General features: G+C 49.3%; 10 protein-coding genes across 10 annotated transcripts; 5 read left to right on the plus strand and 5 right to left on the minus strand.

Annotated features, from left to right (window-relative positions):
- Window positions 1-4,540: 4,540 nt before the first annotated feature.
- On the plus strand, window positions 4,541-8,142 carry HOO65_010625 (Zinc finger protein klf1; the record flags this gene model as incomplete). The annotated part of the gene is made up of 3 exons (XM_071005320.1): window positions 4,541-4,851; window positions 5,245-6,162; window positions 6,285-8,142. The coding sequence occupies 3 exons, from the start codon at window positions 4,541-4,543 to the stop codon at window positions 8,140-8,142; spliced, it is 3,087 nt and encodes a 1,028-aa protein (XP_070862447.1).
- Window positions 8,143-8,506: 364 nt separating this feature from the next.
- HOO65_010626 (Thioesterase superfamily protein) lies at window positions 8,507-9,195 on the minus strand (the record flags this gene model as incomplete). Its single annotated transcript, XM_071006153.1, has 2 exons — window positions 8,507-8,887; window positions 9,046-9,195. 2 exons carry the CDS (start codon window positions 9,193-9,195, stop codon window positions 8,507-8,509), a joined length of 531 nt encoding a protein of 176 aa, XP_070862448.1.
- Window positions 9,196-9,789: 594 nt separating this feature from the next.
- Window positions 9,790-11,163, plus strand: HOO65_010627 (Peroxisome assembly protein 12; the record flags this gene model as incomplete). Its single annotated transcript, XM_070999766.1, has 1 exon — window positions 9,790-11,163. The coding sequence occupies one exon, from the start codon at window positions 9,790-9,792 to the stop codon at window positions 11,161-11,163; it is 1,374 nt and encodes a 457-aa protein (XP_070862449.1).
- Window positions 11,164-11,866: 703 nt separating this feature from the next.
- Window positions 11,867-13,228, plus strand: HOO65_010628 (putative endo-1,3(4)-beta-glucanase; the record flags this gene model as incomplete). Its single annotated transcript, XM_071005848.1, has 5 exons — window positions 11,867-12,203; window positions 12,265-12,346; window positions 12,413-12,812; window positions 12,871-12,983; window positions 13,045-13,228. The coding sequence occupies 5 exons, from the start codon at window positions 11,867-11,869 to the stop codon at window positions 13,226-13,228; spliced, it is 1,116 nt and encodes a 371-aa protein (XP_070862450.1).
- Window positions 13,229-13,362: 134 nt separating this feature from the next.
- Window positions 13,363-14,546, minus strand: HOO65_010629 (putative rhamnogalacturonate lyase C; the record flags this gene model as incomplete). Its single annotated transcript, XM_071005948.1, has 3 exons — window positions 13,363-13,731; window positions 13,789-13,870; window positions 13,981-14,546. 3 exons carry the CDS (start codon window positions 14,544-14,546, stop codon window positions 13,363-13,365), a joined length of 1,017 nt encoding a protein of 338 aa, XP_070862451.1.
- Window positions 14,547-15,611: 1,065 nt separating this feature from the next.
- Window positions 15,612-18,328, plus strand: HOO65_010630 (Pi030 protein; the record flags this gene model as incomplete). Its single annotated transcript, XM_071005427.1, has 6 exons — window positions 15,612-15,673; window positions 15,739-15,782; window positions 15,874-16,204; window positions 16,271-16,763; window positions 16,857-17,412; window positions 17,499-18,328. 6 exons carry the CDS (start codon window positions 15,612-15,614, stop codon window positions 18,326-18,328), a joined length of 2,316 nt encoding a protein of 771 aa, XP_070862452.1.
- A 1,168-nt stretch (window positions 18,329-19,496) lies between these two features.
- HOO65_010631 (Protein INO4) lies at window positions 19,497-19,837 on the plus strand (the record flags this gene model as incomplete). The annotated part of the gene is made up of 2 exons (XM_071006231.1): window positions 19,497-19,578; window positions 19,635-19,837. The coding sequence occupies 2 exons, from the start codon at window positions 19,497-19,499 to the stop codon at window positions 19,835-19,837; spliced, it is 285 nt and encodes a 94-aa protein (XP_070862453.1).
- A 365-nt stretch (window positions 19,838-20,202) lies between these two features.
- Window positions 20,203-21,840, minus strand: HOO65_010632 (Threonine--tRNA ligase, cytoplasmic; the record flags this gene model as incomplete). Its single annotated transcript, XM_070999767.1, has 1 exon — window positions 20,203-21,840. The coding sequence occupies one exon, from the start codon at window positions 21,838-21,840 to the stop codon at window positions 20,203-20,205; it is 1,638 nt and encodes a 545-aa protein (XP_070862454.1).
- A 268-nt stretch (window positions 21,841-22,108) lies between these two features.
- Window positions 22,109-22,588, minus strand: HOO65_010633 (putative threonine--tRNA ligase mitochondrial; the record flags this gene model as incomplete). The annotated part of the gene is made up of 1 exon (XM_070999768.1): window positions 22,109-22,588. One exon carries the CDS (start codon window positions 22,586-22,588, stop codon window positions 22,109-22,111), a length of 480 nt encoding a protein of 159 aa, XP_070862455.1.
- Window positions 22,589-22,842: 254 nt separating this feature from the next.
- HOO65_010634 (uncharacterized protein) lies at window positions 22,843-24,744 on the minus strand (the record flags this gene model as incomplete). The annotated part of the gene is made up of 1 exon (XM_070999769.1): window positions 22,843-24,744. One exon carries the CDS (start codon window positions 24,742-24,744, stop codon window positions 22,843-22,845), a length of 1,902 nt encoding a protein of 633 aa, XP_070862456.1.
- Window positions 24,745-26,226: the final 1,482 nt, after the last annotated feature.

Here is a 26,226-nt window from a genome sequence, read left to right on the forward strand (position 1 = left end):
AGGATAGACCTCCTTGCTTGTACTTTTGGATTCCTCCAAAGCCACCCCCGTGCCCTTGCCAAAGGCTCTAGTTTCCATTCCCCCTCCCCCCTCACTCTTTTATCGGCCACTACAAAGGTGTGGCAGACGCACAGTTATACGTAGTACGTCTAATTTGCATGGATGAGTTCTCCACATGTAACCTTTGTGCTTGTGGGGCAGCCAAGTTTCTCCAACACGGTATGGACTGACCATGTACTTGTAGTTATAGGTGCTTGCACAAGTACAAACTCTCTCAAGTTACTCTAGGTACTCTTCAAAGAAATAACTGCACATTGTACATTGTGATACATAAAATGTACTTGGGCACATGTACATATGTTCAGCTCTCTAGGCTAAGTAAGTACTTGACCTTGATCATATGATTTAAAGTATATTGCTTGTGATTCCGCCCGTGAAAATCCGGTAGGACAGGAAAAAAGCGATTATTTTTCCGTTTTCTACATACGTCATTGCAAATTTTAGCACTGCGACGCAAGGCGCTCTACAAATGGCATGGCAATCAAGCTAGCAAAGATCTACAGCGTAAGCTACGGATGACTTTTTCTATATAAAACATATATTTCGCAATTTAGCCTTTTATCTGACTTGATAGCCCAGACATGAAATAGAAAGGAAGGGCTGGGCTGGATGCGTACAAAGTTCTTGTGCCTTGGACTCAAAGCGAAATCGGAAAATCGAGTAAGCCTATTGAGCCATATAATGAAGACCAGGGTATCTATTAAGCTAACAGGAGTGTCCCATATTCTGGCTTAGGCTAGTCAGAGAGGCTTCTTCTCTAGAAAACCAATCTTACTCAAGGCTAGTTTGACAGTAAACAAAGGCAAAGTATTTTCCTGCGGCCTTTACAGGGCCCTACTCCCGTTCTAGCGCCGTGCCTAATCAGATCTTCGAGCCTCTAGGCACTGTAGCTAAGTGCTTTGTATTCGAGTCTTTTGTAGAGATTTGAAGTCATGACAATTGAGGCCAAAACCAGGGAACCTCACATATATTGGGCTTCTCTTTCAAGATAAACACATAGCTATCTAAGCAAAGCGCTTCCTATTATATCATGACATCAAGGCGCTGCCTCTGTATGGCACGCTGGAGCCTAAACAGATTCTAGATTTTATTTCAGCGGTTCCTAGTGCGTGTTGGACTTCCGCCCTCCCCATCCCCTTTGTTTTATCTGCACAAGCTACGATCCTTCAGAGGCAGCGGGCGGGTACTCCCACCATTGTCAATCTTAGCGTCCTTTTTCTACATTTCTACACTTTGCTTGCATGTCTCCCTACGAGTTCCCCATTGAAGCGAGCCCAAGCGGAACTTTTCGAATTCTGCCTGAAGAAGAAAATCCCCCACGAGTTACAAGCACCAAGGAAAGGGCGGAAAAGAAAGATAAGAGCCCATATGCATCTTGCCAGCTTCCCCGTCGCGGTTGACTTTTTTGCGATTTTCTGTTCTTTGATATTTTATTTGCTAGACTTGAAAGCGCCTTGTCGGAACCAGGTCAGTTTCCTCTAAAGCTGTCTTATCACTAAGCCGAGTCTCTACAGGTATAAGACACGGAGGTGGGGTATACTACATAGTAGTCAACCAGGATTGTCTCACTGCTTCAGGCTTTTTGTTCGTCTTTGCGTGCCGCTGTTATTCTTCTTCTCATCGCCCACCTTTCCGCACAATGAGGGGAGGACTATTTCTACCCACACATTCTTATCCCCACGAAGACCGATCTCCTAGTTATTAGGACAGTAAAGTTGCTCTCAGGTTGTCCTTGCTTTGCTGAACTTGTTTTCATATGTTACTTCACCACCTCAATTTCTATAATAAAATGCAAATTTCTCTCGTGCTTGCCTTGGAATGTACATTCGCGCGCCTTCCTTTTCTATACCAAGCCCTATCACACAAAATAATTTCGCAATTTCACCGTTTGCTCTACTATCAAACCCTAAATGCTGTGATCCAAATGCATTTTGTGAGGGATAACCCACCATAATCTCATCCAAACTAGTCATTTCATTGGGCTTTTTTTTTGCTCTTCGCTATATTTCATGTATCTTTTGGGTTCAATCGACCTACACTACCAAAATGGCCAACAATTTTGCTGATCATGGCCTAAGAACTGGTCATTGCTGACTGTCTAAGCGTATCTTATGTCCAAGCCGTCGACCTCTGAATTAACCCCACCAACAGACAGCTAAAACAACGCTTGTCAATTCAAGTCTGCGGCAAGGCCCGGTTGTCACGGTCGTTCTATCCACTATAATGGCTAGGCAACATGCCCACACACCATCCGCTTTTTCCCAGTATTTCTTTAGGCACTGCTCTTCAAGAGACTATAGCGACTAGCTGCTATAAATTGGTGGTCTGAAACCTTGCGCGAACAGACCTTCGTCTAGACAGTGCGACTCAGTCATGACCCTAGTTTCACTCGGCTAGATGAGAAAGGCTGCCGGGGCATTCACACGAGCAAGCTGCACTGTATGCCCGCCCAAAATTAGGGCATATATCCATCACTACAGCACATTGCGGCCTCACAGATCTACTGGTCCCCGACAATGACCATTGTCCTCTTTGTTTATCCTCGGCTTGCCCACTTATCAACAAGCACTATCCCCGTTACAGATCTCGACTAAGCTCAGTATATCTCTAGTTAAATTAGCGGGATAAAGTTACCTCGTCTTCTTGCTGCGCTGTGCGGGTGGGCGGGCTGCTCTGCGTTTTCTTTTTATCTTTCAAACGCTTCGTCGGGAACGGGGCTGGTCGAACAAACATGTCAAGGTTGGCAGAAGGCCACTCGAGCCGCCCATGATACCCAAACTGGAATAATTCTCCAGGTCGAGCCAGGTTAGGCAGGGCTAGTACAAGCAGAGGACCCTGAGCTAGTTAGCTTTCTATCGCGATCCTGCCTTAGCTTTTATTTCTACCATCACAATCACATCTCCCTTATAGCACCAAGCGTCGAGTCTCTCAAGTCCCATAAAGAGTATACCAAATCCTCGATTTTCTGGCATCTACGCCGTCTCAAGATACTCGTTTATTTTCTTCACTGCTTTCTCCATTTACTCCCTACACAACCTCTACGGTTTACTCCTTTGCTGGCCTGAATTTCCACTTGCGTTGTTACTATACGCCCAACTAAAAGCTTAACGCAGGGGAGCTAAAATAACCCGAGTGGAAAAAAGAGAGGGGAGAGGGAAAAGAAAGAAGAAAAAACGAGGCTCCTTTATCTTTGATTTCCCACCTTCTTCTCTTCTCCTCTTCTCTCACTCTTTTTCTCTTTCTTTCCAGTCCGTTTTCTTCTCTCAAGTTTTCTTCTTGTTACATCCGGATTCTGCGCGTTATCGTCATCTTCGCAATAATCTTTTTTTCTGTCCTTCACAACTTACGACGTACTAATAGCATCCGCCCATCTGTTACAGCTGCTATTCTCTCTCTTTCTTCGCCTCTCGCCCTTGTTCCCTGTATCCATCTCTGATCTTAACCTTTCACCTGTCTCGTTTCTTTACGCTACGAATTTGGCAAATCCTTGTACCTGGCTGGTTATAGCTAGCTGACCTTCTTTAGAATCTCTCTTCATCTTCTTTTCTTGTTTGGTTCCCTTTTCTTACTAGCCTTTTCATACTTCAAGGGGGTTTCTCCCAACTTCAACGTCACGCTTATTTTGGGTTGCTCCAACGTGTTATTGATCGTCGTCTTGCTTTTCCTACCTGAGGCCAACCCAGGTTATAATTTCGCCAGAAATCTGTCCTAGCTGGTCTTCGGCAAGCTTGCTGCACAGCTCACTTCTCACCGTGAACAACAACAACCAGCCTTGGCCTGTTAGTCAGGAGCTTTTTTATACCGCTTTTCGTTGTCAATTTCCTCCGGGCTTTTTTCGTTTTGCTGTCACTTCGCTTCTTAAACCCAAAGCTCTTTTCTTCTCATCATCATCATATTGTCAACGCGCCCTTCTCGTCATGTCCTAAGGGATCTCCGTCGCCAAGCTTGGAGTGGTTGGTTGCTTGACACAGACTCGGATGTCTGAACTGTCTTGTCTTGTTTTGTGATTATAATCCAAAGCAAATTTCCTATCGACCTCGCAATAACCAGCCCCGCCATCTCTCACTGAGTCTATCCACTCACACAGTTTCTCCTTCTACGCACTGAAAATTCCAATTCTCAACTGATACTAAAAAACTTTGGCTGCCACCACTCAGCCAGTCATTTACTTCCCCACTACCAACTAGTGGCCGCTGGAGTCGCTCTTCTTAATCTTGACTACTTGCTGTGCTAGTAGTTGAAGAAAACAGCGTTCGCAATTTATTATCAGCCTAAGTGAACATTCACTTTTGCACACATACCCTCATCACACAAGCAAGGCTAAAAGGCCTTTTGCTTGCGGACATCCTGCGCAAGTCTACCTTTTGCATCAGCGAGCCGCAACTCAAATCTCCTTGTAACCCCACATCTCCGGCTGTAGAAAGCTGTGGTTGAGGTTTTAGCGTTGCACCTGACCCTAGTTATCTGAGCACAAGTGGTAATGGCATCTGTAATGGGCGCACATGCTGACTACCAGCTTGTCATGTCCCAACCTGAAGTGAAGCCAGTGCCGACATCTGGGCATGAAGTCAACGCAAGCTCACCTACACCTATCAAATCTGAATTCACCAATGATAGGGGACGACGCCGAAGCAGATCACCTCCAGATGAATATGAAGACGACGATGGTGGTCCCGCACAGTCGCTCGGCGGTCCTACTCGCAAACGAAGAAGAAGTCGCAAAGGCTTGGATAAAAAGTTTGAGTGCCCCCATGAGGGCTGTGGAAAAAGCTATTCTCGTGCCGAACACCTGTAAGTGGCTTACCTATTCCCCATTTCAGTTATACACCTCACTACACAATATCTGATGCTACAAGCCCTTAACCATGTTTTTTCTGTCATTAAAACATTGGCGCTGTAATGTTGCGTACATTTGATGGGTTTGTAGCACCAAACATGTCTTTCCTGTTCCCATTCTCATGTTTGTATTATGTATTGTTAAGAGCTCTCTAGCATTACCTGTTTTTTTTTGGTTCTTTTTTTAATTTCTTTTTCTGTAAATGTCACTAACCAGCACATGGTGTCCGCTTTTCGCATCTATTTATACAGCTATCGTCATCAACTCAACCACAATCCAAAGCAAATTTACAGCTGTGATTTCCCGGATTGTACACGTTCTTTTGTCCGTCTTGACCTGTGTAACAGACACAAAGATCGCCACACAGCCAAGGGTTCAACCTTAAATCGCAAAGACATGCTTGCAAGTCAAAACCAGAGTCAACAACCCCAGGGCCAGTCTGTTAAAACCCAGTCTCAGTGCCAATCTCAGGCCCAGGACTTCCAAACCCAAGTGGCTCAAGTCAAAATCAAGAGCCAAATCAAAGATCAAGACTATTCCGTCTCCCCCACCTCGGAAAAACAGCAGTTTTCTACCACAAAAGCGATGGCTCATGCCATATCTGGTTCCATATCTCCGGATAGTAAAACCTCTAATATTGGCTTCACGAAGTTGCAACAGGCTCCTTCTAAGCCCTCAGGAGCTACATCCTTTCCTAGTAGTGCTCGTATACCACAACGACAGCAAATGGAGATAAATATCTTTCCAACTAGTTCTCCGTTTGAAGCTGTCGACTCTCCATTCAATCCTTCCATGGTTGGGAATCATCAATTGCATCAGTCGCCCGGAGGTATAGAACCAGGCCACCCTCAAACGCAGTCAGCGATCGGCATTTCTCCTTATCCCGCAATGTCTCCTGTGGTAGCCCAGCCTAACTTTCAACATACCCAGCATAGCGCTCAGCATCCAGTCAACTTCATACCCCATCAGAGTTTCCAACCCTCTTTTGATTTGCCTGTTTCTAGCTTTCCTTCCCAAACTACACCAGCAGAGGCTCAATCACGGGTGTTTCCCAACAACGAAAATAGGCCTGAATTCAACGAGCCTTTAACAAACAACATGACAAACCCTACTGAGATGATGGTTCTTGAGCAGATCCAAACTCTCCCCATGTTTGGCAGCGAAGGAATTATGAATAAATCCCCTTATGTTAGCATGCCTAACGATCTGATTAACTATTTGTTTAATCAGAGCTCGCCTATCAACAATCCTGTGGCCTATCAAACGTAAGTAAACATAGTATTCGACGTTAAATGAATATTGCACTTTTGTTTCGTTGTTCATTATTTTAACAAGCAAACAGCAATGGGTTTTCCAGCTATAGCCAAATGTATATGGGGCTTCACAGCAACCAGATTGGCTACTTTCCCAATGTTCCACAGCAGGTTATGGCAGTTAACAATCTGCTTGAGCAGGACGTTCCCGAGGCCTCTATCTCAGAAGAGAAGAGTCAAGAAATATTTGACTACATGAAAAAGCACTTCATTGAGCGTGGAACAGTTCCTGCTGACCGAAATGGAGAGGCATTTTTACAAGGAGACCGTTCGCAGCCTACACATATGCTCAGTCGGCGAATGATGCAAACGTACATCCGGTCATATTGGCTTCATTTCAGCGACCAGGTGCCCTTTTTGCACAAACCGACATTCTCGCCCGACCAGACGCCAAATCTTCTACTTCTATCCATGATGACCATTGGAGCAGTCTGTGTTGAAAAGACTAGCAACAATGATGGTGAGGCTACGAATACCACATCAGATGCTAGACTGTCTAACTTTCTTGCTTGGCACATCCGGTGGGAAACCTTTATGGATAACCACTTCCGGCCACCCGCTAAGCTATGGGCATTCCAGACTTTTTTGCTTTTGGAGTTGTACGAAAAGATGTATGCCACCCGCGAGTTGCACGAAAGAGCGCTCATTCACCACGCTACGACAATTGCGATGATGCGCCGCGGTCGAGCTTTAATAGGGAAATCAGCCCGAGACTCTCCCTCTCAACGCGACGATTCTTCAGTTGGACGGACATCACGGCATTCCTCAACTCCAGGGCCTAGCACAGCCGACGATTGGTGGAGCAATTGGATTATGAACGAGTCCACCCGCCGGACTGCATTTGCAGCATTTGTAATTGATTCGATCCATGCAACCATGTTTGGCCATTCCACCGTCATGGTAGCCCATGAAATGAGACTTCCACTCCCCTGCGACGAGACACTATGGCGAGCAACAAGCGGGTCCGAGGTTGGACGGTTGGAAACAGTCATGGCATCAAATGGTTTCAAGCCTATATCGTTTCTGGAAGGCCTTAAGCGGACGCTTCAAGGCTTTGAAGTGCAGACTAACTCATTCGGCCGGACGGTTCTAATGTCAGGCCTCCTTAGCGTTTCGTGGCACATGCAACAGCGAGACCTCCAAGTCAACGTGCTCGGAAGCGGGGTCTCACAGGCGCTTGGAGGTCGTGACAAGTGGCGCATCACTCTAACCAAAGCGTTTGATTCGTGGAGACAAGACTTTGACAAGGCGATTGAAAAGGCGCGGAACGATCCGTACGGCGGCATCGATGACAACCGGCGAGACGAGCTTAACTTGGTTTTCGAAAGCCGCACAGTATTACATCACTTGGCGCATATGGCAATGCACGTCGATGTCATTGATTGCCAAATTTTTGCTCGAGCTAAAAGACTTCTAGGCCGTACCATTGGTGAGGCCGATTTACGTGGTGCACAAAGACGTATGAAGGATCAATGGGCACCGACAGCCAAGGCTCGGGATGCAACGTGGTATGCACTCAATTTTCTGTGCACAGTGTTGATGCCAGAAGAGCGGGGCTTGCCGCGGGCATCCGACTTCAACCCTCAAGATCCGTACTCGGCACGCGACGATGTGCTTCTAAACAGACCATGGGTGGTTTATTTAGCATCACTAGTGGTTTGGTGTTACGGCTTTGCACTCGAAGGGCCATGTCCAGACGAGCCGCTGCCGAAGAACAAACACGAAGCAGTGCAGCAAATGAAGAAATACTTGAGCAAGTACGGGAATGTAAGCTCGCCGGATGGACTCATCCAAATGCGCGGGTTGAACAGAAGCACGGCGGTGTTGGTAGTACTAAAAGATAGTTTTCAGAAGACCCGGTGGCAGCTACTACATGAGGGCGCAAAACTACTTGAAAATTGCATTGCGCTGAACTCTGGAGCGCCAGTGTGACGGGTTACTGAAGGGCCGTATGTTTAGGGAGGCGTGGGGGTTTTTTCTATTTTTTTGGGTCTGCTTGTTCTTTTGGTTATAATAGGTGCCATCTTATCTTTGCTGCTTATATTTCGAGTCCAATCATGTGTTTTTTTTTTGCCCGGTTGGCATTTATATACCCTTTTCCACTTTCCTTCGTACTCCCTGATTTATAGCTAGCCAAGAGTGTTTGTCATCATGTGGCGTTGCCATTATATTGCGATCTACCTATATATTTATGTGTATAATACAATGAATGTATGTCGCTGTGGGTTTATACGTGATTATTGCCACTGCTTTGTATCGTGGCTTCTATGTCGTTGCTCCCTTGTCATTCGCTAGCCTATAACTTGCCGTAGGGTCTCGCACTCACTTTATCAACATTCGCCTTATCATGCGCCACCATGGCAATAATTTCATCCTTTGCGTTGCGCATAGTGCCCTTAATATGCGCTAGGCGCTGTCCCACACTAACCACCTCGCAGTCAATAGTCAAAACCTCGCCCGCAAACGCTGGTCGCAGATACGTCACATTCAAGCTGCGCGACACGCCGAGGAACTCCCAGAAGCCCAGCCGCTGTACAGGCAATAGTGTGATACCAGTCAACACGTCGAACAAAGATGCTATGCAGCCGCCGTGCAATGTTATAGGATTGCAGTGCGAGTTTTGCACAGTATATTGGTATGAAGCTGTTGGGAGCTGGCCGTCCGTGTAGCTCTTGAGCTTACAATACTTCAGTAGTGGGCATGCAAAGTCCTAGTAAGTTAGGGCTCGTTAGTAATCAGTGATCGAGTTGTCGGAGAGAGGTCTAAGCAAGAAAAACGGTTATCTTATGGCGCACGGAAGCGTGGTACATTTTCAACCCGTAATGAGAAACTTACATTTTGGGCGTGCTCTTCGTCCGGCTCGGGCTCCTCAAACCACGCAGCGAACTTATCATCAACTGTCTTGCCCCAGAAACAGCGATGGGAGCGTGTCATAGGAGTGGAGGAGCCTGAGCTATTGTCGTCTTTGGGGTGTTTTGAGACCATAGTTAGATAGAATTAAATGAAGTACGCGAGAGAGTATAATATCACAGTTGGAGAGTTTTGCAAGACTAAAACGAACTATATAAATGCGAGTTGGACTAGGATCAACGTATTAATAATCCGACCAAATCAGCGAAGTCAATGTGCAACGTCAATGCAAAAGGACCGTCTTAATTGGGGGCAGTTTGTTGCTTGGGCGATCATGTCAAATTAGGGTTATGTTATAAGACGCTAGTTAATTAACCCTGTGATTAATCAGCCGTTGTTGTCTGAGCCTCGGTCGATCGTGAAGCTTCAGCCAAAATAGAAAGATTACCGGCTGTCCATGGCCTAGAAACCACCTTCACATTTACCTTAGTACTGTTTGACTTCCTTAATTTCGCTTTGCTTCTGATAAATCTTTCTTGCGTTGTTTTTATTTGATGATACCCTTTTTGCATCTGGATGCTTACTTTTTTTTAATAATACCGCGACTCCTTTTGCCGGCAACCTCATTTACACTACTATATACATATTCTAGTTCACGACCTTTCCGATCCTATCTCCGATCAGTCTCTCCGAATCGTCCCCTATCACATACATAACGACCCGCCCCTCATGGAGTTTGTCACAGCCCTCCGCGGGGAATTTGATCCTCAGAAGCCGTCGCTCTTTGAGCTCCTTTCTGAGCAACAACTCTCGGCACTCCTACCACCAACCCTACGCTACCTACTCGTGCTATGTGCCCAGCGGTATCCACGCTATTTCCTGCGACTTCTCAACTCATTTGATGAGGCTTATGCCTTGGCTATGGTGGTCGTAGAGCGCTTCTACTTGCGCACGCGCGGTGGCTCGTTTACTGAAAACTTCTATGGATTGAAACGCGAAAAGGCTACGGCCACAGACATCCCACGTGCTATGCTGGGTGCTGCAGGGGTGGCGCGGGAAACGCTCCGCCTGCAGGCTCGCGATATCTGGGCAAACATTGCGGTTTCGGTCGGGGTGCCTTATCTCAAGCGACGACTCGACGAGGACTACGAGATCAATGCGCCCCGTGCCCTACTTGGCCTGGCATATACGCGCATGCCCGATAACCCGACATTACGCCAGCGCTTCGTGCACTACTACCGGTGGTTCCTGCGTAATGTGTATCCAAGCGTGAATGCCGCCTATGGCTTTGCTACTTTGGCGTTTAACCTCGCCTATTTGTTTGATCGCTCGCGATACCACTCGCCGTTGATGTGGCTTGTTGGTACCAGAGTACGGCGCATGGCTGCAGCTGACTACCAGGCACTGGAGCAAAAAGCTGCTGCTGCGTCAGCAGCGGCATTAGTTGCATCTGGCGCAGGGGCCGACACGGCCATGTGGCAGAATATTCTTCGCACGCTCACGAGCCCCCGTCGGATGGGCCAGAGCGTGTTGGCTGGTCTATCGATGGCGCTACCAGCGAGCATCTTCGCGCTTAAGTTTCTCGAATGGTGGTATGCGTCCGACTTTGCCAAACAACTAACGCGCAATGCAACAGATGCTCTTGAGTTGCCACCGCCTGTGCTGCCAGTAGTGCGACGCTTCCGCGCATTAAATAGTCGTAAAAGCATGGACGAGGCACGCAAGACAAGTGGTAGTTATGACCGCCCGACTGAAGACGATGCTGATGCTGATGAGGAGGCTCGTGACCGACCCTCAGTTGATGAGGCGCCAGTGGCGAGAGACTCGTTACTGCCTATTTTCACAGTGCCTGCTCCTAAGAACTCTGCCCTGTGTCCTATTTGTGAACAGCAAGTGCAAACAGCCACAGCATGTCAGACTGGTATTGTATACTGTTACAGCTGCATTCATCGATGGCTTGAAGGCGAGCACCAACGCCAGGAGGCCTTTATGCTGGGCGATGGCGGACGTCAGGGCAAATGGGAAAATGGCAAGGGCAGATGCCCCGTAACAGGCCGGAGAGTGCTTGGCGGTACTGACGGTCTACGAAGAATTATGATCTAGATAAGGTGATGGGTTGATAAAGCTACGGATACGGAGTGGGCGAGATGTGAGGGAGGGAGGATGTCTTGAGGGGGCATGGCTAGAGGACAAAACGAGTAGTCTTGAAGGGAGGGTGCTCCGAAAGAGAAAATGGGATCTACACAGGTGGAAACGAATTAGCCTGACCCAAGACACGTAGGGAGCACGGGAGGAAAGCCGACCGGTTCCTGTGCCTCTGCGACGAACTGCCATTCAACTGGGGCGACGCTTATAGAGTGCCGAGTTCCGAGTTCCGAGAACAGGGTTACCTCAAAGATGAGGACAGAAGCAAAGAGGTGAGAGGGGACCAGCGAAGAATTCTTTATACATACATAAGGGTACGCTAGGAATGTTGTTTGCAAATGCCAACGCTAGCGGCCAATACAAAGCCGGATGGCGCATTCTTGAACGTGCCTAAAAAAAACAAGTTGCTAATTTGACTGATCGATCGTTCGCGGCGAGGCTGTGGCTTTAAAAGGACGGGAAGACACGGGTGAAACCTACCTGCTGCATCTTGCGACACCTTACAGCATATGAACCTCGATCTTCCTTTTGTCGTCCTCTTCCTTGGTTGTCTGGCCTGTCTACGTCTGGCCGTCCTGCGTTATAAACTGTCTTGCTGGACTGTGCCCTACCCACCATAGCCTCTCGCATCTATCTACTTGTCACTTCTCTCTTATCTATAATGGCCTATGTTCTTGCTGAGTCCTATCTTGCTGCCGGTTTCTGGGATGGCTTCTCCGTCGTACAGCCTAGTGTAACTGCCGCTGGTTCCTGGACACAGTATGCGTCTTCGGCTGAAGCCGACAACTTGAACCTGACACGCGTCACGGACTCTGGCTCGGTGATTCTACAAATGGATGCTGTGGGCGGTTTAGCAGCCTCAAATAGCTCACGCTCAAAAACAGATCGATCCAAGCGCAATACAGTGCGCGTGCAGAGTAATAGGGCATATTCAGATGGCTTATTAGTGGTGGATTTGGAGCATATGCCGGCCCCCATATGTGGTGGCTTACCTCGGTGTAAGTGTCCCTGCCTAAGAGTAAGCAGCAGAATATATGCTAATGGTTTGGGGTCTTCTAGTCTTCGCTGCGGGCCCAGAAGCCGATTTAACAGTCATCCAGAGCACTAGCTTAGAGAGTTCATCGCAGCTACACTCTACCACGTGAGCTCTTCTATTTGTTATATCCTCTGGAGTTGCCACTACTAATACCTTTTCCACTTCCTTTAGTTCTGGCTCTTGTATTCTTCCTGACGTCGAATTTCTTGCCAATCGCACCGCCACCGACTGCTTCACGCAGTGCGGCTTCTCTACTAGTCCATATTATGTTGGTAGCTCTTGGAACGCGGCCAACGGCGGTGTATATGCTTTGCTTTGGACCGAGGGCAGTGCTGCGACTGGCACCAGCAACTCTGCAGCAGCACGAGTTGCATCATCTTCCGTTTTTGTTGAGCCGGAGTCCGCCTCCGGATATCTTCGAGTGTGGGCCTGGGAACGCGGCGAAGTCCCGGAAAATGTGCACAGCGAACAGCTGGAGCCGACTCTATGGGGTGAACCGCTGGCAGTGTTTGGTGGCGATGCGTGCCGGGGCACTAGCTACTACCGTGATCTCCGGCTGGTCTTTGATATGGTGGGTGCAGACTAGATGACACACGAGCGGTGATAGAGAGATGCTAATAATGTGGTAGGACTTGTGCAACGATGCTATTGAGGAAAGCTGGAGTAAGGGTTGCCAACAAGCAACCTCGAAAAAGTCTTGTGCAGCCTTTGCTTCTGGGAACTCAGAAGCCTTTTCCCAAAAGTAGGTCGGCGTCTCTCCAATCTGCTTTGCTCCATTACTGATAACTAATCCTCGGCTGTAGCTACTGGGAAATCAATACTGTCAACTTCTTTGTGCCCGAAGAGATTAAGCCAGCAACAACTATTGGTGGCGCCGTTCCAACTTTCACAACAGCTCCAGATGCGACTCTTACAGCCGACAAGACAATTCTTAAGGCGACTGGTACATCGACCTTTGTCTGGATCCCTTCTAATACGCCCGTTTAAATCAATGGCTGGACAACTGGTCTATCGCATATACACGCCTATACCCAGTCGTGTAGTATTTTTCTATCTAGCGTAATGCAAACAAACTACTTAATCTGATCTATTCAATACTCTAGCCCCCAGATACGCTCAATCTACAGATAAACAACCTGCGGCTTATTCTCCATGCGTCCCGTGTCCCCATACATCTGTGCCGCGTTAACCATCAGCGAGCCGGAGCTCCCTGCTGACCCAAGCATAAGCCAGCGGAACACAAAACCATTGATACCCTGAAGAATTGTCTGTGCCATTAGCAGCCATGAGCGGTTCGGCACTAGGTCCCAGAGCAGTCCCCGTGGCGGAAGCGCCATCAGGGCCTCGTAGCTCTGCTGGGCTGCATCGAAGAAAACAGCTTCACGTCCAGCACCCCAGTGGACATGGCCGAACACATGTAATCGTGGCCTAGTACGCCATACTTCACGTAGAAGGGAGGGGCAGCCAAGGCCAAGGTCAAGGTGGGATTTCTGTACAAGTGTTAGTTGAGGCTGCGAACCGGGGAATAGGACAGGATAAAAAGGTACCGGCGGAGTGTGGGTTACTAGGATATCAGTCTCAAGCGGTACAAGGCCAGCCCACGGAGCATCCGGCGGGTGGTATTGAAACCTAGACACGCAGAGGGTTAGTTTTGCTTAACTCCACATACACGGCGCTTGTTTCTCCGGTCGCCAGTCCTCTCTTCCCCTCTCATTTTGCATCTCGTCACTACAACATACGCATTATTATCACCACCCAGGTATGGCAAATCCGGTGCCCCAAACACCACCAATTTCCTTCCACCGTCGAATTTCAGCGTGACTGCTTCGCGCTGTAGATATACAATCCCTGACAAATCCAGTGTGTCTGTGCTTTCGCTGTCTGCTTCCAGACGCGCCTCCGGGTCGAAGAAGCTGTCGTGGTTGCCGCAAACCACCACCTTGTAGCGGTGCGGCTGCGCACGCAGCCAGTCTAACTGTGCCTGGATAGCTGCCCGTGACCCACTCGATACCATGTCGCCAGCATGTATTAGCAGATCGCCACTCGGTATGCACACTGTTCGTTCATGTGTGTCGGAAATGCAGACAACGGTGATAGTGGGGCTAGCCCCGGAGCTGGCCCCAGCGCCAGGAGGGCGACGTAAGATGGCTGGCGAGCCACGCATATACACTAGAAGCCGGTGCGCGCGGCTAGTGAGAAATGTCAAAGGTGAGGAAAGCAAATGATCGAGGAAAGTCTGGGGACTCCATTGGCTCTTGCGGCGAAGGCCGGCATGAATCAGAGCATTATTGATGGTGTCTGGCATTGTGAGTGGCTCTAAACACAATGACCCCGGGTTCTACTGGCTCCTGATCTATGTCAAATGAGCCTGAGCTCTGCCAGGGTTTGTGGTTTGTGTTCTAGTACAGTACCCCAAGGATGCGATGGGCTCTGTCTCTGTACAGGCCATGTATGGTTCGCCACCGTGTTTCTACCCTTCTATGTGTTGATGATCCTGTACAAAGGCGGTGAAAGCGCCCCACTTTGGGTCAGATCTACCTGCTTATTTGCTTGCCTATTGGAATTGGGACTAATATCCATATATAAGTGGATGTCTGTGTGCTATTAACCAACATTTAACGCACAGGCATCAATTGAGTAAGCTCACGTTAGACAGAAGCAGACTATCGAAGCTTCTTGTGAACAAGTTGCCTCAGACAAATTACATTACGCATTACACACAAAACAGAAACACAAGACAGAAGGTTATGCTCTTACCAATAGATAGACAGACCATAAATATATGCATGCAACGGGGCAGGGGCTTCTTGTTATGCAGCTAACTAGTACAAGAGTAGATGAGAAACAGCTTGCAAGTCAAAAACAGCAGGAGGCACCCCCCCACCCCCCCTGCACATGAAAGAAGGAGGGGCAATGACTTAGTTTGGGCTCTGATTTCAGCTAGGCAAGGAAGGGCGGGCAGGAAATATGACTAGACAAAAGCCCAACGAGGCGAAAGAAAACAGACCAAGAGCCAAGAAACAAGGGAAAGCATGCTTGTTGTAGAAACAGGAAGGTAGGGTAGTTCGCTGCTAGCTCTTAACCCTTGCCGTGCTTGTCCTTTGCCTTGGCTTCTTCAGCTTTAGTCTTCCCTTAGCTTAGCTTTGTTTATTGCATTAGAGGGGCTTCCAGGAAAGCTCTCTTTCCCTTTTTGATTCATTTCCTTCTCGATTCCCAAGCTGCTTTCCTTCTTTCTCTTTTCCTTTGGGCAATTTCATCTTGAGATTCGTGGTAGTTGCCATAAATCCGGCTGTTTACAACTTTATTTACTATCCTGTTTATTTACTCTGTCTTTGTTTACTTTACCCGTCTGCCGCCCCGTTCCCTCGCCATGCCGTCATTCAAGACCTTCTACAGTGAGGATCCGCCCGAAGGCTATTCCTCTAATCTCGGGTACGTAGACATTCTTGGCTCTCTTTCCCGGCCTCCGGCAATTGCTAACCGTTGGTGTCGATTAGCGTCGATTACGTCATCCTCTACAAGGTCCCAGAAAACGGCTCTGGTACGTGCATCATCTTCCATTGCCCTTCCTCGCCTCTTAAACCCATCTCCCACGCCCAACCTACTTGCTGGCCTGCTAACAAGTACCATAGAAAAGGCTGAAGCCGAGGCTTCCTATGTCCAGCTAATCAAGCAGCTCACTTCTATCGGACTGGCTACCGAGGTGCGGCCAGGCGAGCCTGGGACATTGCTCATCTTTGTCAAGGTAGCCTCAGGCCAGCTATTTTCCGACCAGGTGTATCGTGCCCGACTAGCTGACTGGCTACACGGAGTGCGCGCCACGGCACCAAGCCAGGAGCTCAGCGAGGCGTTCCGGCAAGAGCGCGTGACACCGGCTGAGCGGCTACGGCTGGTTCATCGAATGCTGGTAAAGCCGCGTAATGAAGGAGGCGCAGGAATCACACCAGGCACGGGAACATGGCGGTTTGTTGACTCGCTATTTCCACTGCATAATCACGTACTGAACCGACATTGGCTACAACGCTTCAGCACAATCTACCTGCTAGAGGCAGCAGACCTAGATGAGATCCGCGATGAGCTTGGTGAAGGCGTCGCGTACTACTTTGAGTTTATCCAGACATACTTTGTCTTCCTCATCTTCCCCGCAGCTCTCGGCTTAGGTGCCTGGCTACTTCTCGGCCAGTTCTCGTGGATTTACGCTGCAGCCTGCTCAGTATGGAGCGTTGTCTTCTTCGAGTACTGGAAGCAAAAGGAAGTCGACTTAGCAGTACGCTGGGGCACACGTGGCGTGTCCAAGATCCAGTTGGATCGATCGCAGTTCATTTTTGATCGTGAGGATGTTGACCCTGTGACTGGCGAGCCAGTCAAGGTATACTCGCCATTCAAGCGACTAGGCACCCAGCTACTGCAGATACCATTTGCTCTAGCGTGTGTAGTGGTTCTAGGCGGTCTGATTGTGACGTGCAACTCGCTAGAGATTTTCATCAACGAAGTGTATGATGGGCCTTTCAAGCAGTACCTGGTGAGTAAAGCAGCAGTAGGCGTAGGCAGTAGGAATAATGGTGCTTGAAGATAACTAGGAGCAGCTGCTAATGCTAACAAACTCACCCTATAGGGCCTCCTCCCCACCATTCTTCTCTCTGGCCTAACGCCGACCTTCTCTGTTATCCTGACAGCCATTGCTACCAAACTTACCAACATGGAGAACTATCAGACCGAGACAGCACACCAGGCAGCCCTCATCCAGAAGGAGTTTGTACTCAACTTCATGACGTCATACATGGCCGCCTTCTTCACATCCTTCGTATATACGCCATTTGGCCATGTGATTGCACCGTTCCTGACATTTTGGCACAACGTAGCTAGTACCATGACTATGGGAAACTTTCAGATCAAAGCGCACGAATTTACCGTCAATCCGCGGCGAATCAGTGACCAGATGTTCTTCTTTACTGTCACAGCACAGATCATCAGTCTAGCTACCGAAGTCATTGTTCCATACATCAAACGCAAGGTGTTTAAGACGGTCAAGGAATACAAGTATGAGAAGGATGCCATCCAACAGCAGGCTGCCGGCGAGGATGACAAGTTTATTGCACGTGTACAGGCCGAGGCAGAGCTCGAGGTGTATGATGTGAATGTTGACTATCGCGAGATGGTTATCCAGTATGGTAAGCACAAAATGACCTACATAGCTTAGTCCTATGCTCCTTTCATTGGCGTCAACTAACGCCCGTTTTCTCCTTGTCCTTCTTAGGTTATCTCTCCCTCTTTTCTGTTGCCTGGCCTCTAGCCGCCTGCTGTTTCCTTGTCAACAACTGGATTGAGCTGCGCTCCGACGCTCTCAAGATCACTGTCGGTAGCCGCCGGCCAATTCCATGGAGAACTGACAGTATCGGTCCGTGGGTAAATGCCCTCGGCTTTCTGTCTTGGCTAGGCAGCATCACCAGCGCTGCCATCGTCTACCTATGCAGCAACTCAACATCAGCCACGGGGACCGCAATGCCTGACATGGCAGAAAATGCAACTTCAGCCACTACTCCCTCTCTACACGGCCAAGGCGAGACCGGGGAGCCGACTATCCGTGTCTCGACTGTCGAGCACTCGTCGGACTTCACGGCCTGGGGCCTCCTGCTAATGATTCTGCTGGCTGAGCACCTGTACCTTGCCATGCAGATCCTCGTGCGCTATGTCATGAGCAAGCTTGACAGTCCTGGGCTTCAGAAGGAACGCAAGGAGCGGTTCCAGATGAAGAAACGCATGTTGCTTTCAACTGCGACAACCCTCGAAGCTAGCAGTGGCTTTAGCACAGCTGAGGATTTATCCAGCGCCCAACCCAGCCTAGCCAATGCGACTGGGGGAACCAGTCTCAAGAATGGAGTTCCAGGCATCGAAGAGAGCGAGCGTATTATCCGCAACGAACTGGACAAGGATATTGGCCGAGCCGAACGCCGGGGCCAGAAAATCCCCGAAGAGGTGTTCTGGCATAAGCACCAGACTATGGCCGAGACAATTGAGGCTGGCAGAAGCCTGATCATGGACATGAAGTCCGGCGCCACAGCAGAGGATACAAAGAAGGAGCTTTAAGATAGACGACTATAGATCTAGCAGAGTGTAATATTGAAGATTTAAGACACAGGGCTAGCAGATGCGCATCATAGCTGTGCTATATACATTCTCGCTGTAAGTGTGCGGTATCGTGTAGGCCTCGACAAGTGAGTAGACAAAAGTCTGTCCACGGTGTCCTGCCCATCCATACCAGTTCCATACAATCGACCAGCTCAATCAGAATCTAGCCAATCCGAAAATCGCAATGAATGCATATAGGAGCATAATGCGCCTCCATCGCTCTTTAACGCTTGATATGCCATTTCCACCCAGATAACAGCCCGCGCTCCTTACTAGGAGGCGACTCAGCCAGGCCCGGATCTGCTCACGGAATATAGGGCAGCGCCCTACGGCATTGTAATCCCGCTGGGTTCTTCCTCGACAATCCATATCCCACGATTAATAGTAGAATTTCCTCATAGTGATACATCTCAACAGGCCCCAAGCGTTCTCAGTCGGATCCAGGTCGAGGGAGTGTACAGACTAGCCCGAGGCCTACTTGCACATCATCCAGAGGCATCAGTCGAACCAATACACCATGGTCAACTCCCTACGTCTCAAGCGCGTGGATGCATCGTCTGGGAAAATCGCGCCTGGTAATCATTTAAGATGGGAGAAGAAGAAAAGTAATGGCGTAGGTATAGAGCACCTCAAAATTGGTCGCATACAGTCCTTTACTCCCACGGCAAGATCTACGTCAGTTGGGCAAGTTTGGCACAGGCTGCAGGTCGTTATTGGCACCCGGTAGATCTCCAGATTCTCACCGCATGTCACATGCCAACATTGTCACATGCTTTTGCGATGAAAAATAAACAAATTACAAGGAACAACTAGACAGAGGAAATGGGAGACTTGCTGATCTTGAGCTGATAGTTGTGGTTCTGCCCTGTTTTTGGGCTTCTTTGACTGCCATATTTTTTTCATATATTTCCTCTAGTTTTTCCTAGCTTTTTCCTAGCTTATTTTATTGTTTTACGTCTTTTTAGCCCCTCCGCATCATTCGTCCTAGTGGTTTTCCTCCTCAGCCTTGTCCGCTTGCGTCTCCTGGCCTTCTCAGCCTCTTTCTTTTTTCTATATCCCTATCTTCATATAGATAGACGCGCAGATCAACAACCCACCTACCCACTACATCTCCTTACCTAGCATAATGTCAGATAGCGGGCAATCCCCCGAAGACGAGAAGCCACGGCTTACCGACGACCAGAAGAAGCAAAACCACATTGCCTCCGGTAAGAAGCTTAGCCTATATTCCATCTCTCCCTCCGTCTTCACTAACACGCCGCAGAAAAAAAACGCCGCCAGGCCATTCGCGACGGCTTCGACAACCTATGCTCTCTTGTCCCTGGACTTGAGGGCCAAGGCCGTTCTGAGGGCTTGGTTCTCGGCCGAGCTGTTGACTTTATGAAAGAGCAAGTGGCTCGGCGACGAGAGTTGATCGACCGCATCGAGCAGCAGGGCGGGGTGGTGGACCTATCATATGCCAAGTAAGCCTATCTATCTGGTTTTTTTTCTGTTGCGTGCTGTGCTGACAAGTCTCCGCCGCGAAGAGCTATTGCTAATGCCGAGCGTCGGCTGGTCCCGAGACAGGCCGGGAGAGATGACGAAACCAACTCCCGGCCAGTTCCAGAGTCCACGTCACCGTAGATGGCCTTTCGAGTTGTTGCTATTTTACCTATGTTTCTTTATGTGGTCTTCTCTATTCCTGGCGTTGTCTGGTTTATCAAAACAGCAGGTTTTTCTTCGCGACAAGGGATGCTGTCCTTGTCTGTTTCGTTTCGTTCTGTCCTCCCATACTGCATCTATTATACATAATTCTACTGTACACATTTGTTCATCCCCTTTTTCTCTTCCGCTCACTGGAATGTCGCCGCCATTTCCTGCATCATGTGCAGTAGCTCCTCCGGTGTCATGCTAGCCTTCTTACGGGACTGTCCATCTGCGCCAACCGGCAAACTACGTCCTGAGACGGTAACGAGGCCGTCACGCACCTCTTGTTTGCCAACTACAATGACCAGCCCATAGCCTTTTTCGCGCGCCTGGCTAGCCTTTCGACCCACACTTTCAGTCCGCGTATCGATCTCGACACTGAGACCGGTAGGCTGGCGGAATGCAGCTAGTGGTGAGGCAGAAACCCCCCGGGCCTCGCCATGTGCAAGCGCCTGGCGCGCCTGCTCATCATGGCCCTCGAGAAGGTCATGTACCTTCTGCGCATACGCCAGAATCTCGGGCGTGTCGTTGACAGTGACAATTACGGCCTGCTGGGGGTTCAGCCAAAACGGCCACGTACCACCAGTCTTCTCAATCAAAAGTGCCATCAGCCGCTCAACGGAGCCCAGCACAGCGCGATGCACCATAACTGGCGCTACGGGGCCATACGATGCTAGTAACTGCGGGTCGTCGGTTGTCTCCCCACGTGCCTCAAGCTCAGGTGCCGGTGCCTGATACTCAAGACCAAACCGTTTAGGTAGCTGGAAATCCAGCTGGATGGTGGCAGTCTGGTGCTCCTTTCCATCAGAGTCTTGCAGGATAATGTCGATCTTCGGGCCATAAAAGGCTCCATCACCGTCGTTTGTGGTCCATGGTAGGCCCGAGGCATCCAGAGCGCGGCTCAACGCAGCCTCAGCACGGCTCCATTCATCGACCTCACCTATGAACTTTTCTGGTCGTGTACTTAGTGCTAGCCGGTACCCAACACCTAGCTGCAGCACGCCATATACTACACGCACCATCTCCAGCGTGCGGCCAATCTCAGCCTCGACCTGGGCCGGGCGGCAGAAGATGTGGCCGTCATCTTGGTGAAATCGCCGCACACGTGTCAGCCCACTAAGAGCACCCGAAATCTCGTTGCGATGTAGTGGGCTGAAGTCAGCGAAGCGTATGGGCAGGTCGCGGTAGCTGCGTGCCTGTGATGCGAAGAGGAGGCAATGTCCAGGGCAGTTCATCGGCTTGAGCCCGAAATCGTCAATATCAACTTCGGCATCAACATCGGCCGTGCCATGATCGTGATTGCATCCAGAACCATGAGCGTTGGTAGAAGCCGGAATAGCAGTAGCGGCGATAGACCCTGGATGTTGTTGGTGTTGGTGCAAACGGCTAGTTACGGCGTACATGTCATCTGCATAGTTTTCCCAGTGGCCAGACTTCTCCCACAACGCGCGTTTATATATAGTCGGCGTAATGACTTCCTGGAAGCCATAGTATATGTACTGCTTGCGCAAGAACTCGATCAACCGGTTGAAGATGGTAGTCCCGTTAGGCAGGAACAACGGCGAGCCCGGGCTGTAAGGCGATGTAGTGAAAAGGCTCTGCTGCACTCCGAGAACGCGGTGATCTGGCGCATCAGTTGAGGGGTTAGAGTCTCCAGTAGACGAGGTAGACTTATTGGAGGAGAGGCGGGCGGAGAGGCGGAAGTATGTGCCCATTGGACGAGCACTGTATCTCGGACAAGGGAAGCCTCGTTGTAGCGGCCATATCGGTCGGAATTGCACCATAGTGGGCGGCAACAGGGATAGGGGCCGGGGCCGGGGTGAAAGACAGGACAGCGTTGTGGTATGTTCAGTATGATTAGTTCAAACTTTTCTCGATAAGACAAGGCTGAAAAGACAGCGACGGCAACAGTAGTACTATTATAGCATGTAATTATAGTGGATATAGAACAGGCTGCGACAGAATTACAGTGGATATAGGAGGTATTTTAGTGGGTTGCAAGAGACTAGTCCACTACAACTTGAGAAAAACCCCTCAGATTTAGGCAGGCCCTCACAGCGCCTTCACCTTTCCCATCCCTCCCGATCCAACCACCCACAATCTAATGGCCAGCATCCCGAACGTGACCACATTTGCCGCCGCCTCCTTCACCGACCACTCGTCCAGCCGTGCCCATCTCTCTAGACCACCGACGCCCTGTAGCGTCGCATGCACAAACACCGCATCACTCAGTAACATGGCCGCACACACAGCACGCCATAGCTGTGCATCATCAGCAATCCGAAGCACCATCCCACCTAGTGCTGCATGGAGCAGCCAGCCAGCCGCAATGCTGGAGAAGAGATAGGCGCTATCCGCAGGTGGCTCCGGAACGGCACCGTCCAGTGTCCGGGTGAGAACTTGGATAAGGGCCGGTGCATCCCAAAGGGCAAGGTAGGCTCCGTTCAAAGCAGTAAGAGGCTCAAAGGTAGTGAGGGCCAAACGCACAAAAGCTGGAAAGGCAGAAGTGGCAGTGACAGGAGTAGAAGACATTGTGTTTTATGTTTCGAGTGTGTGTGTATGGGTGCAGCTTTGAGCTGACATCAATATTCGCAAGATTCAAACTATATAAAACCAGAAAGTCTAGTCTGTAAATCATCCAAACCCTCCTGCACAGACCATAACCATTCACTGACGTCATCTTCTGGCTTTCTTCCTAGTTCGCTCGTAGATTCATTCCAAATTTGTCTATCGAATAACATATACACATACACTCATAATAAGCCCGCGTCTTATTCCCCCCTTCTTTACATCGCTACCGCTATGTGGGAGTCAGCCTCTGACATCCGCCCAACCGTGCCGCCATGCTCCAACACCTGCTGCATCTTCTCATTATCTGCGCTCCGGATCCGTCCACGCGCCATATTCAGTCTCTCAATGCCCCTTTCAATCGTGTCTATATGCACCTGTAGAGGAATCTTAGCTCCACCCATCGTCTGCTGTGCTAGCTCGGGGGCTGCCACCCGGTCACGCAAAGTCTCAAGGCTAGCCTGCATGCTCTCAAGCTCGACAATCAGCTCCAAGACCTGGGCAACAGCCTGCGAGCGCTGATTATCGACACGTCGCAATAGCGCAAGCTGTTCGTCAAAGCCGTGCAGTGCCTTGTTATTAGCCCCAATCAACGTGCGAAGAGACCATTTAACAGCATCACGCTGCGACGCAACAGTGCGTTCTTCACGCGATGCAACAGCATAAATAAGCAACAAATGGTCCTCGGCTGACGTGAGTAGACCCAGCACATACTGCGCTTCGACAATTAGCCGGGCAATGTGGTCCGATACATAGGCCGTGTGCTCAATGTACTTTTCCAAGAGCACCGCCTCCGAGAAGCGGTGTGCGGGCACTCCGCCGACGACTATTTCAATCGGCATCATGAGAGCCTTGACGACACTATTGCGTGCTTGTCCGCCATCTACACCACCAAAGCCGTTATCAAAACCATTGCTGCCCTCCACTGACCTAGCAGAGTCCAAGAAACGCAGAGTCCAGCGGTTAATGCTAATAACAGCATCAACAGCCGTGCCTACATGCGTGTTGAATAGCTGCAAGTGGCGGGCTGTCTTGCGAGCCATGTCAATATATCCGTCAAAGTGCGTGACAATCTCGTCCCGGGCCGGCAGATCACTATAATGCACGAGGGCACGCAAGTCACGCACAGCCATTTCTGATTGCTTCATCTCCAGCGGCAACGAAACACCACTCGAGCTTTTTTCCAAGACATGCTCAAACTTGCCCTGAACTGACATCAGGCTCTCAAACTCAACCTGCGCCAGGATGCCGTTTTTATTAATTAGCGGACTAGAACACACATCCAGTGAGCTGATACCAGGGACTCGGCAAAGCGGCGATAGTGTAGACACGAGGCTATTAGTGAGTATGCTTTGTAGAAACACCAAGCCACTGGCGAACAGATACACAGCCAGTAGTGCAGCAAGCGGCTTTTGGACAAATCGTAGGGCGTGCCCAATGAGACCCAACGTCCAAGTCAATGTTTCTAAGATAAATCCCGGCAGCACATCCTGCAGTAGCGCTTTGGTTGCCTGCGTGTTTTGTGACCGTCTGCGGGGTGGCGACGATGCATGGGTGTAATCCTCGTCGCAGTCGTGGTTATGGTCTAGCTCGGCGTTCTCGTAGTCAGGCATAGCGCATTGGTGCCGCTGCTGTTGTTTCTGGCGATAGCGAATCTGGTTCTCTCGTAGTCCATCGTCCCCTCTTCTTGGTGTCATGGGCTGGTCGTCATACCCCCGAGTCACCTCCTCAGCCCTCAGCAGCCGGCGACGGCCAGGGGTTAGTGTGGGCTCCATGGGTTCTCTTAGGTCTCGAAAAGCACGCTCATCCTCGGTAAACTCAACTGTGCGCTGCGACATGTCTAAGCCTTCGTCGGATGTTGGGAAACTTGCCGACGATCGAAATGATGGTGTGCCACCGCCGAGCTTGTGCGGGCTCGTAGTCTCAGGTAAGAAATGGGCATCGAAGCTCTCGAAGTCTCCGTCGACTAGCCGCCATGACTCCGCCATCGTGGTAGGCGTCACAGGGCCATACATACTTGGACCACGACTCTTAGACTTGGGTGTCTGTGGTGGTGCGCCCATGGTGCTGGTCATATTCGGAGCCGGTGAGCGAGGGCTAGTAGGCATTGCCGTCGACATTATAACAGTGCAAAGACACGGGAGCCTAAGATCAGAAAAGGGAAGCGAGGTTGAGGCTATTGTTGTGGCGACTGATCAGAAAAAAAAGTTTGTTGACATTAAAATATACCAAAACAAAAAGAGCCCGAAGTTAGAGGCAAGGGGCGAAAAATATGATGAAAGAAAAAGGAAAAACGAGAAAGGGAGGGACGCGGTTCAAAAGTAAATATAAATAACCCCAAGCAAAAAGGCGAGAAAGCGGGAAGGCGCGCGTGTTGATTGGAAGCAAGTAAAGCAACTAACACTGCTTATTGTAGACTCGACCTCTAGAAGAAGGGGTTGTAGCTCTATTGAAGCTAAGGGTTCAGCGCTTCAGTTTTCCCTTTGGTGTGCAGTTTTCTTTTGTTTTCCTATTTTTCTTTAACCAGAGATTATTGTAAGTGATGTGATAGCTAAAGAGGGCGAAAAAGGGGCAGAAATTGTGAAGAAAACATGCAAGCCCTAGGAGACGACAAAGAAAGAAATGCGAGACCCAGAAGCGAGATAATTAAGTTAAGGCTGAACTTGGTTATGCATCCTTCTTTTTTTTTTTTTTTTTTTTTTTCCATCTGTTTATTCTTTGCCATCACATCACTTGTTAGGCTCAGAGAAGCCTATGCGCTGGCCTTTTGCTTGGCCCATAACAAGAAAAAAAAGCATAAACCATACAAAGGACATGTGCGTTGTCAATCAATTTGCAAAAGCCAAGGTTGAGTGCCCAAGTACCGAGCTTTGTGGGGACCCTCCAGAGATGAGCATTCCCGAGAATCAGAGACCTAATGGGAAATGGCTGGAGGTGTAGAAGTGGAGATGCAACCGAGCTTTGAGCTCAGAAGGCCCAACGGCCAAGTTCACACTCTTTTTTCCTGCTTCATTTCTGTATTGGCAAAGTCATTCATTATAAGGCTCTACTCGAAGCTTGTGCTAAACTTCGAGGCTAATTGAGTTAGCCAAGAAACAAAGAATAAAGAACAAAGGCCCTGCCCCGCTTCCACCCCATTGATTGGAGAAATAAATAGCTACAAGCTTATTACTGTCCATGCTAGTCTCTTGATCACTTTTATGTAGTCCTAGTACTGAGGACCCTAAAGTTATAAATAGGGTTATGTGGTACGTACTCTGGGCATTGTTAAATAACCACAATAGAATCATGCTGGTACTCCTCTAAGCCAGAAATGTAAGTCTACAATAGAACATAGACTTCCTTTGGATAATATGTGATGTTATAAAATCTAACAGCCATTTCAATATATGCATACTTGCGCATCTCGATAGAAAGAACCGAGTCATACTTGATATGGGTAGTATGAGCAAGAGAAACAAACCGCTAAATGCACCCGGTGCCTTGTCCCGTCCCTATCCCTGTTCATATTCTGTCATGTCGTGTTTTCCTCCCAATGAATATCTTTCTCAGCCCTAAATCCCTAAACCTAATGAATGCTAAATAAAAACTCCGTTTCCCAA

Source organism: Ceratocystis lukuohia (assembly GCF_044167205.1).
Source record: "Ceratocystis lukuohia strain C4212 chromosome Unknown Supercontig1_pilon, whole genome shotgun sequence".
Lineage (NCBI taxonomy): Eukaryota > Fungi > Ascomycota > Sordariomycetes > Microascales > Ceratocystidaceae > Ceratocystis > Ceratocystis lukuohia.